Source organism: Opisthocomus hoazin, chromosome 2 (genome assembly GCF_030867145.1).
Source record: "Opisthocomus hoazin isolate bOpiHoa1 chromosome 2, bOpiHoa1.hap1, whole genome shotgun sequence".
Lineage (NCBI taxonomy): Eukaryota > Metazoa > Chordata > Aves > Opisthocomiformes > Opisthocomidae > Opisthocomus > Opisthocomus hoazin.
The window spans coordinates 130,329,511-130,342,320 of record NC_134415.1 but is presented as its reverse complement, the minus strand read 5'-3'; the positions used below and the strand labels follow the sequence as shown (position 1 = coordinate 130,342,320).

At 44.8% G+C, this 12,810-nt stretch overlaps 1 protein-coding gene across 3 annotated transcripts in view; it reads right to left on the bottom strand.

The window, feature by feature from the left end:
* Positions 1-12,810, bottom strand: part of INTS9 (integrator complex subunit 9) — a 79,522-nt gene that overhangs the window by 21,704 nt on the left and 45,008 nt on the right. For all 3 annotated transcript variants that reach the window (XM_075415042.1, XM_075415040.1, XM_075415041.1), the window contains exon 12: positions 3,700-3,871. In XM_075415042.1, the coding sequence (XP_075271157.1) occupies positions 3,700-3,871 (172 nt within the window). The remainder of the gene's footprint in view (positions 1-3,699; positions 3,872-12,810) is intronic.

The window sequence follows — 12,810 nt, the reverse complement described above, 5'->3', positions numbered from 1 at the left end:
AGAATATCTTACTAGATGCCCAAAAAGCCACGAATCCACAAACATAAAATAAAAATTACACTGGGCAAAAAGCCACGCTAGTTAAAAGCAGATGTGTTAGTGGCAATGAAACAAAGCCTAAAAATATCAATGTGAAAAATGGGACTTAATGGGAGTAAGTTTAATAGCAATGAATAATAGTTTAAAAATAAGAATACTGAGATAGCAGCTAGTTGAAGAATGATCAGTGGTCAATTATAGTTCAGTCCAAAGGCATTTTAAAACTCCTTGGGGAAACCAGAAAACTTTAGTCAGGCACAGGTCCTCTGCTAGAGATGTATAGTGAAATTGCAAATGGTAAGTTTAAAAAGTTATCAGAAGAGAGCTTTGCCATCCCATCTAGGGTTGTGGACGACACAGAAATCTGACTGCTTGTACCTGAGAATGCCATGAGGCAGCACCTGTTCAGACTAAGTATTTTTGACCCAGTAGGTTCAGATAATCTACAGATACCCAAAATGGCATCCAGTCTACTGTCCCTCTGAACAACTAATAAGAACATAAGTAGCCTTGGAAAAGGGAGAAATTCTAATGAAGGAATTCTAACAGAGGACTTTGAAGATTTAGAACGTGTGAAAAACAAAACTTGAGCTAGTCTGATAGTGAACTCATGTGACATAAAGGAATAGCTGCTTTGAAACTACCAAAAACCCAAAGTCACCTGTCGTATGGGAGACAGCGCCTGTCAAGGACACATATTGACTTTTTCTAACAGAATTACAGGTCTTTAGCTCTTCCCCCAAGACATCTGATTTACTACTGTGTGACACTGAGTTATAAAATCTTCCACTGTACAGCACTAATGCGGCACACACGAGCTGTTTTTAGGATCTCCTAGAGAGCTAGTTTTTAAAGCATTGCTGTTATCAGAGACAGAGCAAGAAGCAGACTTCTTTCTACCATGTTTTCTTTTACAATTTCTTTGCAGCTTAGTGGCATTCAATATTTTTAATCAATAATGTATTCAGTACTGCTTCAGCGGGAACATTCGCAGATGACACAAGCAAGCAGAGCAGCACAACAGCTCACTCACAGCTGGTGTCCTGTCCACTGGCCGCAGCTGCTGTTTTACTCTATATTCTCTCGTAGTTGTTTTTTACATTACAAATTGGAAAGGTGGAGACCACCTAGCTCCTGTGGACTGAACAAGCAGTCTCATGATAACAATACCGCACGGCCTGGTGCTCAAAGGTCCTAATTACTAGAAACTAGGAGTCTTGCAGAGGAAAAGCTAGAACATCATCTGCTATCACATACTGTTTCAATGGACCAAATTTATTTCATAGCTACAGGAGATTTTGTCTTAAGACAGGAGAAGCTAGATAATTAAATAATAAAAATCCTGTGCATCAGTGGAGGTGCTTCAGATTTCCACTGGAGATACTACGAACAGAAGAATTTAATCTGCTCGGAATTTCTGCAGACAAAGCTGTCTTTGTTCCAGCTGCGCCAGCCATGAGGAAGCAGGAGCGTCCTGCCGAGTGGATATGCCTACAGACAGAGGGAGAAGCTGCAGTCGAAAAGCCACGGCTAAGACAAATTTAGGAAACAAACCACCACAAGCACCTGGAATCACTGCGCACTCCAAGGTCACTACAACCAAAGCAGATCTCAACTGGCATTTTATTTGGAGTATAAACTGGGAACGAGTCTCAAAGCTCATGACCTAATGTACCCACAGGTCGTTACGACCGCCATTCAGCTGCTTTAACAACTTGTCAGGGCTATGCTCTAATAGAGGACGGCTCTATTCCCTCATTTCACAGAAAGATTACATTTTAATACTGAAAGGTCAATTAGCTCTCCTTACCAGAAGGCACAGAATAAGAGTTCTTGCCATTAAAGGCCAGTCTCTGTCACCCTCGCTGACGGCGGGTAGCACATTCAGAACATGCTTTATGCCACTGATTTCCTCTGCACAACCTGGCAGAGGGTCTATACACCCTGGTTTTAATTGAACTCCCAAATGGAGTAGAATTCACTATTTTCAAGGTAATGCATATCTATATTTCAGTTTTACCAATTACTGTAATTAAGGCATATCTCCCGAAACTACTTCCAAGGTCAGGAGTGATGGGTACCGTAACAGCTATGACGTTAGTGCTGTGGTACCACGCACCACTTCCAAGCCCAAACACAGTCTAGATTTAAGTGTCTTACCTGCTCAGCAGGAACCCCCTTGTATCTTCCCTCCCCTTGCAGCAGGGCTAATGACACACTTTGCTAAATCTTTCCAAATTGGTTTAAAAGTATCATGATACAGTGACACTTTGTGGTACCAATATTGTGAAAGAGTCAAAGGGACTTGCTCATCACTAGCCTCAAGTCCACAGTTAAGAAAACAAAGAAGGAAGGAAATAACCCCTTCCCAATTCTCTTTTCTTTAGGAGGTTATGTGCTTTCCAGCAGTCCTATTCACTAAAAAGAAGAGGAAAATAAGCTTAACAGTGGGACTCCATCACGCCTTTGCTGCGGGAGTAGGTTTGATCAGTTACTCAGTGTTCTCCTCCCCATTTCTAATTACTTTGTCCTAGTCCAAAATCCACACCTTTTTTATCTGGCCAAGTTATATATAACTCATTGGCAATTATATCAGAGCTTGTTATACATAAAACCAGTAGCACTGGCTTAAAGGATTATTTCCCTTCTCAGAGCTGAAGAGTGCCTGTTGTAGGGTTCTGTTTGGATGATGCATTGGGTATAAAGAGGAGGCACCTGGACAGCATGTCAGTTTGAGGCAAGGCCTTGAAGTATTTTTAAGGAGATCAAACTCTGGAAGATATCCCCTCTAATAGATTTCATGAAAGCTTCACATTCTCTCTGAAATACCCGGTCTTGCTGTTAATGATTGGTGTGGTCCCAGGATGCAGCTGCCCTGTGGATCTCAGACCACAGCTCATTCTGAGGGAGATAGGGCTTGATTCATTAAATCCATTAAAAGTAGAGTCAGCACCAGAAGCAGACTGGGAGAAGCGGAGGAACTTAAAAGACCTGTTGTGCCCCTGGCAGCCTGACTCATTGAGAAAAGAAACGGCTCCCCCGGGTATTAGCTAGAGCTGTACCTTCAGCTTCAGATACAAATGTGCCTGTCTGGCATGAAAAAAGCTCAGCCAAAAGGCAGCAACAGCATAGATCACTACTGCCAGGTCTGTATGGGGTGCACACTTCTGAAACAGCAGAGATGACAGCAACAACTTTAGAAACAGACTGTCTGGTTGCCTGAGGTTTTGATGAAAGGGCAGGAGAAAGGATGAGGCAAGGTTTGTGTTTCCAACAGAATACAGAGAAGAAGTGTTTCTCCTTTCTGACCAGCATCAATTAGGTCTTGCCTGGGTTTAACTTGCAGCCAGCTGCTTTTAATCCAAAAATTAATTTCCTGCAGGCATTTTACTGCTGTGCATAACAAAGGTTTTGCTTAGAAATGGCAGGAATGGACTCTGCATGGCAAACGTTGGCTCCGCAGGACTAAAATCAATTAAATGGCACAATAATTACATTTGTCCCTACAGTCAATCCTGGGGTCTTAATTTGGATGAGCTCCTACCGAAGTCAGAAACTTCTGCCCCGGAACAAATGAGTAAAGCCCCTAGGATGTGGCCACACTTAACCAGAGTGCACAATCTATTGTTAATTTGATAAAGATAACTGCATTTTACTTACCCGTGAATATAACAGTGTTCAAGCTAGATTTTCCCCATAGCTCCATGAAATGAACCACGTCCCCAAATCTAAGAGAGGGATGTCCAGTGAACACAACACATGGCTGCTTGAAGTCATTGCTGAAGTCTCCATGGATGCTGGGATAATGTTTCAATTTGTTTGTCTGAATGAGCTGAAATCAAAACAAAAATCCAGACATTACAAACTTTTCATGCCTCTGTGCTCTGTAGTTCAGTGTGTTTATTTATATGAGATTATAAATATTCTACAGTTTATTTCTAATTCATCACAGAGTCCCTTCCTGCATATCCCCATGGTTTTCCAACAGATTTAGTCATGACTGTCCCAAATGTTATGAAAAGGAAGTCAGAGTATGGGGCCAGGTGCCTCCAAGTCCTTGCTCTCATTTCTTTGGTACCAGCAGTAAGGTAACAGCGAGGAAACTCTGCAAACACTCCCTGCTTAGAGTCTGCTGGAGCAACCAGAGCGCTCAGCTGCCAAATTCAAAACAAGCTACTTTTTCCTATTTGCCATGTCTATGAGGAGCTCTGGGCACTGATGTTGAACCTGGTTTTCTTGCATCCCAGTAGCACCAGGCAATTTTGCCTTCAGCAGTATGTTGTGATGAGTTTCATTGGCATACCAGGTTCACATGAAGTCAAATCCTCTGACAAAACATACAAAGAACAGCCTGACTTGCCCTCCCTTAACTGTCACTGAAACTGGTAATAACACAGAACTGAGAGCACTAAGCAGTACTTGTCGCTAGAGCTGGGAAACAGAGTGTAATCAGCTATGCATGTGGAACAGATTTCTTTACTAAGATGGGGAGTTTTATTTATCAAGGCACTTTCTGAAGAAGAATTTTGTTGCTTTCTCCTGCCGCTGTTTTCTAATCTGCAAAGCAAGGGTTCAACTTAAAAAGCAACTTAATAGACTAGTCTGCTCAGCACTTGCATGCAGTATTTTGCAAGTATTTTCCTGGCAGGTATATGCTTCCATCCCCAGCCTGAAAATAACTGTAAATACAGTTTTCTTAAAAAGTATGCAATTTAACACAATGAAATCACACCCTGAACAACTAAGAACATGCACAGAAATAAAAAGTGTGAAAGAGAGGAACAGTACTTCCTTTGTCGGCCAGTATCTAGAGGAGGTGAGACTGTTCACCAAAGATCTCTCCATACGTTGCTGTCTCCTGCCAGGCATTGCAGCACTGCTCAAAACACAGAATTCACATATGCACGGTTCAGCAACGTGTTTCTGCAGCTGTCGTGCCGCAGAATCCCAGACGATAGCACTAATTAGCAAACAGCATGTTCTTCGCTACATGTCACAACATGCTGTATGTATGGATCACGCCTTTGTCTTTCAGGACATTCCTCTTCATTGCAACATATTTGATTTTTAAAAGAGGAACTAAGAAAGAACATTACCATAAGCAACTTTTCTGGTCTCTCAAAGCTGTAATTCAGATTCTCTTCTATTTGTTACTTTTTACCATGGTAGACCTAACTCAAGACAGTGTGCCTGCGCGGAAATGACCAGAAAGCTCAGAATTCTGATGCGTCTCTGAGCCTCTTAACAACTCATGCACAACAAAGCACTTCAGCACTTGAGGTCATCACACAATTAGGTTCTTAATTGAATTTAGCATCACTGAACAAAAGAATCAACCCTACTCAGCTTCTAGCTGTCACCACATAAAGATATGCTTTGGTGCTAGAACAGGCTGTGTGCAACCGTACCCTCAATACCCTTTCAATAACAGCAAGTTGGCTGCACACAGGTGCCAATATTTATATCTTCCTCCTTAGCTTCCTTGAGTTTGATCTCCTTCAAGTTCCTAACCACAAATATTTTGCTGTGATTTTGCATCTGACTTCCCACACGTCCTGTTTGTAACTGATGTGAAACAGCTAGATGGCTGGAATCATAGAATCATTAATGTTGGAAAAGCCCTCTAAGATCATCAAGTCCAACTGTCAACCCAACACCCCCATGCCTGCTAAACCATGTCCCCACGTGCCAGATTTACTTGGTTTTTGACCACCTCCAGGGATGGGGACTCAACCACTGCCCTGGGCAGCCTGGTCCAAGGCCTGACCACTTCACATTTTTCCTAATCTCCAATCTAAACCTCCCCTGATGCAACTTGAGGCCATTGCCTCTCGTCCTATCGCTGGTTACTTGGGAGAAGAGACCAACCCTCCCTCACTACACCCTCCTGTCAGGGAGCTGTAGAGAGTGATGAGGTCCCCCCTCAGCCTCCTCTTCTCCAGACTGAGCAGCCCCAGCTCCCTCAGCCGCTCCCCATCAGACTTGTTCTCCAGACCCCTCCCCAGCCTCGCTGCCCTGCTCTGGACACGCTCAAGCCCCTCCATGTCCTTCCTGGAGTGAGGGGCCCAAAGCTGAACACAGCACTCGAGGTGGGGCCTCACCAGTGCCCAGTACAGGGGCATAATTACTGCCTTAGTACATGGGCACAATCAGTTCCCTGCATGGAATGGGGTTGGTACCATTCCTTCTGGGGTCTGACGTAAGATGGAAGCTGTAGGTGGACACAGCCCGGTGTTTCCACGTGGATCCCTGGGTCATGGAGGAAGTAGCCAAGGGACTACACTTTCTGCAGCTTACTAGTAATATCAAATTCCTATTTAATCCTCAAGAGGGAAATCTGAAAAAAAAATCCAATAACTGCTCTGGCAGTTAATATGCACTGAATCTTGAAAACATTTCTGCAATTAAGACTGGTAAAGATTTCTGATTAACACATCTGGCGTGCAATATTTAGAATCTAAACTTAGCTTCAGTACTAAAAACTGCATTTTAGCAGACAATGGGCGAAACAAATTTGATCTCGTAAAATACTGGCATTTAAAAGAATGGGTAGGAAATGGCCCCACAAAGCTTTTCCATGCTGGTTTTTTTTTTTCTTTTCAGGAAGCCAAAGGCCTCAAAACTGAAGTTGCAAAAGCAGTTTCAATTGGGTAAACTGGAAGAAGGGGACAATTTCTACTTCAAACATTAAATGGGACATGTGACATTCCAGGGCAAAACTTTGTGGTTTAAACAAACTTGGCTGAGTGAAAGGCATTTTTACAGCTAGCATTTATGTAACACACTTCTGAAAATCACAGACTGTTCTTCCAGCATCCTGTTTCACAGGTTCCTTAGGATTATATATATTTGTATACAGCATTCAAATCTTCGTTAAAATGTGAGAGCAGCACTCTCTGTGCAAAAGCATTCTCAACAGACGGTTCCACTGCTACACCTATACAAATGTTCGTTGTTTATAAACATAAAAGCTGTATTCTCTTCAAAGCACTATGGAAGCTTCACATCCCTTCCTATCACTTTGCAGAGCGAACAGGAGCTCTAATCCAGTTTTCAGGACCTTGGCTTTTGTGTGTGTTATTCTTTTTAATTATCTTTTTTTTTTATTTCCAGCAACAAAAACATCTATGTAACACCGGGTGCACTGCTTCTAACTGGGGTGCTAACTCAGGAGGGAAAAGGGACATGTATTGGATACTCAGCACCATGTCCTGAGGTGTGGTGATTATTTTTTTTCATCTTTTCTTCTTATCTTAGAATCATAGAACGGTTTGGGTTGGAAGGGACCTTAAAGATCATCTGGTTCCAACCCCCCTGCCATCAGCAGGGACATCTTCCACCAGACCAGGGTGCTCACAGCTCCATCCAACCTGGCCTTGAACCCTGCCAGGGAGGGGGCAGCCACAGCTTCTCTGGGCAACCTGGGCCAGGGCCTCACCACCCTCATGGGGAAGAATTTCTTCCCAATATCTCATCTAAATCTGCCCTCTTTTAGTTTAGAGCCATTCCCCCTTGTCCTATCACTACCTACCCTTGTGCAAAGCCCCTCTCCATCCTTCCTGTAGCCCCTTCAGGCACTGGCAGCTGCTCTAAGGTCACCCTGGAGCCTTCTCTTCTCCAGGCTGAACAGCCCCAACTCCCTCAGCCTGTCCTCGCAGGAGAGGTGCTCCAGCCCTCAGATCATCTTTGTGGCCTCCTCTGGCCCCGCTCCAACACATCCATGTCCTTCTTGTGTTGGGGGCTCCAGAGCTGGATGCAGGACTCCAGGTGGGGTCTCGTGAGAGCGGAGTAAAGGGGCAGAATCCCCTCCCTCGCCCTGCTGGCCACGCTGCTCTGGATGCAGCCCAGGACACGGTTGGCTTTCTGGGCTGCAAGCGCACATTGCCGGCTCATGGTGAGCTTCTCATCCACCAGCACCCCCAAGTCCTTCTCCTCAGGGCTGCTCTCGAGCCACCCCCCGCCCAGCCTGTGCTTGTGTTTGGGATTGCCCCGACCCACGTGCAGGACCCTGCACTTGGCCTTGTTGAACTTCCTGCGGTTCACGCAGGCCCACCTCTCCAGCCTGTCCAGGCCCCTCTGAATGTGATCCCTTCCCTCCGGCGTGTCAGCCACACCGCACAGCTTGGTGTCGTCGGCAAACTTAATGAGGGTGCACTTCTATTGGCAGATCTTTTCTGCTAAGTCTACTGAAGCTGCATACCTTAACTCACAAGCTCCGATTCTCACAGCTGGACATAGCAGGGGTGAAAAGCTACAAAAACAAGTTTAGAGGCATTCTACTCGCTCCAGCGATAAAGCAGCTGGTAGATTTTAGTGCCTAGAGCAAAGGCTTTTCTAATTACCCAATCTAAAATATACGGAGCGGAACTTGCAAAACTGGTCCAACAAAATTTCACAAATCATTCAGGGGACTAGATTTGTAATGATTTGTGCAGGTCTTTTACACCTACAGAGGAGATGGGTTGTATAAGCACAACAGTCACTACCGTGTCATGCTCAGATCTCCAGCCTGGACCAAGCCTGGGCCAAAACCAACGCCTGGCATTTAGCCAGCCCACGTTTTCAAAACGGGACCGATTTCTGGAAACCCAAAGCAACATTGAGAGCATCCTTCTACAGAAAGAACCATTATTGACTGAAAGCTTAAGAGATAGAGGATGGTAAAGTACTGAACCGAGACTGAGGAGAGCTGTGGTTTTTTTTAAGTCCCAAATGGTTATGCTTCCCTCTAAAGCGGTGGACCTGATTTACAGGGTCAGCAACTGCTGCTATAAACAGGATAAATCTCCAGAGCCTTTGTGTACCCTTTATAGAAGTGAGCCAAAATACACTGCTATTTATTCTGTGTGTTTGTGTGTGTGCTGTGTTTTGTATCCAGAATTTTGAGCAGATGTGGTTCTTATCAGCGAATGAGTGATGCATTTATTACTTCACCTCCCTCACTCCCTTCAAAAGACCAACACTAACGGGGACCTAATTCTACATTATACTATAAGACAAAACATAATGCTATACAATCACCTGGGCCCAGGTATTTATTGCTTTGAATGTGTTACGCAGGAGCTGGTATGTGGAGGAGGGAATCAAATACAAAGAAGACAAATGCTAGTATTTAAGACCACAGAATCGATATTACTCCCACCCTGGTGATTTTTTGAGTCAGAGAAAGAGGCTTTTATTAGCCATTTCTCTTAGATGTTGCTAACAGAATCCTTAATAAGAGGACAGTAAATCCAAATTCTTCCTCCACTAGCAAATACTGATCAATACACATTACCTCTCAAATTTTTCTGTTGCAGACGTTTAGAGAAGTCTGGATTCACTTATCTTACAGCCTGAAATTGTCTACGTAAAGATCAAGCAGAAAGGAATAGGAGCGAAAGCTTCTCCTTTTGTCTTGCTAGAACAATTCAACTATTCACTTCTAAAGTCTCTACCTCCACAAAAGGGATGGTGCAGAGTGTAGGATTCATGGTTCCCACTGAAATGCTCGGGGAGTTGGCTAATTCCTCAGCTGTGGCTGTGTCAGGGTGGGACATTCCCATGTGCTCAGGAATTTGGTAAAACACCACAAGTCCTGGGATACCAGAATAACATTTCTAAACAAAACAAACCAAACCACTGATTAATGCTCCACAGCATTTCAGGTAGGCATTGTGGAGCTTAAATCTAAGCCTATTTAGACAGTTGATCCTAGAATATAACTGATGCAGTACCTTGGAAGTGGAAGCCACCACCTCCCTTGGCCAGCCTGCTGTATCCACAAACGTTTGGAAACTCCAGTTTTCACCTTTGCAGAGGCTTCCAACGTTACGTCAGTTTGAGCTCCTTCTCTCTTCCCCATCACAGTAGGTGCTGGTGAAAAATTGCATCGCCACTTCCGTTTAAGCGTAGGGGAGAGCCACCCACAGAGCGATCCATCCCGTCCCTAACTGGCTGTTTCTCCACTCCTCTTCCCCAGTTTTCCTCCTGAGAAATCACTGGCTGGAACGCAAAGTCCTGCTCCAGATCCTAACTCCCCCCAACAGAGTCACAGCAACTCTTACCCCAGTGATCACAGGGAAATGCCTTTAAAAAGAAGCACTTTTAGCTTGTGCGCCGCTAAAAGGCTCCAGATGAGACTTCAAAAGCTTGTGCAAGAATCTGGACACTCCGTTCACATTAACGCTAGTAGGAACTGATGTCCAAATCCATTGCTACAAGCCTGAAGCACTCTAGCCCACATTTCTTGCTCATAACAGAGGGATAGTACATTCCCCGTTCACTCAGACTGAATGTCAGGAAACAAACTGCCACGCCAGAAAACTGTGCACAGTGATCACAGAATCATAAAGGTTGGAAAAGACCTCTAAGCTCCTCAAGCCCAATCATCAACCCAACACCCCCACGCCTGCTAACCATGTCCTGAAGTGCCACATCTACACGGTTTTTGAACCCCTCCAGGGATGGGGACTCCCCTACTGCCCTGGGCAGCCTGGTGCAAGGCCTGACCACTCCTGCAGGAAAGAAATTGTGTTGGAGGAGATACGATGAACACCTGTTGCTACATTAAAGCAGCAGTAACAAGGAGGGAGTAGAAGTTTTTTGGGTTCTCTGCAGCGTTGAAGAGTGTGTCTGGTTTTATTCAGCACAGCAGAAGGAGGAATGAGTTCAGAACAGGTAACATAAATCATAAACCTGGAAAATTTCCATGCAAAGAGAATGAAAAAGCTTCACACTTCGCACAGAGAGGAAAGTAAGACAAAATAAAAACCATAATTGTAGAGAAGATGAAGATACTTTTCTTTATCTTCTTGTAACAAGAATAAAAGGATAGTTAACTGAACTGCAAAATACAATCACAACTGATTAAAGGAAGTAAATGCCCTTTTATGCTATGCATCAGCACCACTGGAACCCATTGCTGCAAGAGACTACATCAACAATTTTGGGGATTCTTCTGCCTTGTTTGTTTTTAAATCTTGCTGTTTATACAGCTAACAGGAGCATTGAATTTCAGGACCAGACAGCATATTGGGCTGGACTTTTTCCACAGATAATTAGAAGCTTATTTCCTGGCCTGTCCCTTTCTGATGTATCATGCCAGGCATTTTATTAATGCTTGCTAATAACAAAGAGGCATGTCTGAGTAATTCCCTATTTTCATCCAACAATCGAGCAGCTAAGCACATCTTTTCATGATGGGCAATTTCCGTGTAGTTTACATTGCACAAGCCTACCATTACTTTGAAAAAAGTAAGGCAATTCTCCACTAACAACCTATCCAACAGAAATGATCATTCAATGTCTGCTTCTGATACTCATTAAAAATTCCCTTAAGCGCTAGTAAGCAGAGCTCCTGATTGTGAGGTTGTGGAGTCACAGACTCAGAAACAGAGTGTTTACCTGAGACAAAAAGGCTGGCTGCTGACTACGGCTCTGACTTAGTAACTGGAAGTCTTGAGTCCAAGCCCCTGCTCCCTCCTAGACTGATGGTATGGCCACGGACAGGTTATTCAGGCCACATCTGTATTAAGACCATTTTGCTTGGTAAAATTATCACAGTACCTGAGCCTACTGTGGAAACTGTTTGCACAGGCATTAACAGGGTTTCTGCCAGGGAATAAATAATACATTTGTTAAAGACTGTAATGAAAAGAGGTTATATAAATGTTTCACATTATACGAGTGACATATACAGTGTCAGCTCCAAGATGTTTCCCCTGTTCTGTTTACACTCTTTGTTCCATCTCTGTATTTCATAGCAGCAAAAGAAACCCAGCTCCTCTCTCCTGCCTTAGAAGCAGTATGACAGCACTAAACCACAACCAGCTGTAGGTACCACTAAAACTGGAATGCAGCCCAAGGCAGCTGAGAATTGCAGGAATAAAAGGACAACAGAAGCTGTTCCTCAGGGGAGAGCAACATGGAATAAAAGGCATGTGCTGAGCACTGCGTACCTGACATGGACATCTTGGCGCTGTGTTGGTGAGCAAGGGTGTCCTGCATGCCAGTCATCTATCTAGATCTCAATATGCTTTCATTACAGAATCGCAGGATCACAGCATGGTAGGGGTTGGAAGGGACCTCTGTGGGTCACCCAGTCCAACCTCCTGCCCAAGCAGGGTCACCCAGAGCAGGGGGCACAGGACCTTGTCCAGGTGGGCCTTGAATATCTCCAGAGAAGGAGACTCCACAACCTCCCTGGGCAGCCTGTGCCAGGGCTCCGTCACCCTCAGAGGGAAGAAGTTCTTCCTCATGTTCAGATGGAACTTCCCAGGCTTCAGTTTGTGCCCATTGCCCCTTGTCCTGTCGCTGGGCACCACTGAAAATTTTGGCCCCATCTTCCTGACACCCGCCCTTGAGATATTTCTAAGCATATATAAGGTCCCCTCTCAGCCTTCTCTTCTCCAGCCTGAACAAGCCCAGCTCCCTCAGCCTCACCTCATAGCAGAGATGCTCCAGTCCCCTCACCATCCTCATAGCCCTCCGCTGGACTCTCTCCAGTAGCTCCTCATCTTTCTTGAAGTGGGGAGCCCAGAACTGGACACAGTACTCCAGATGGGGCCTCACTAGGGCAGTGCAGAGGGGACGGAGAACCTCCCTCGACCTGCTGGCCACACTCCTCCTAATGCACGCCAGGATCCCATTGGCTTTCTTGGCAGCCAGGGCACGCTGCTGGCTCATGGTTAACCTGTCGTCCACCAGGACACCCAGGTCCCTCTCCACAGAGCTGCTCTCCAGCAGGTCCACCCCACTAAACCAAACCATGCATCTTACAGAACAGAAAGG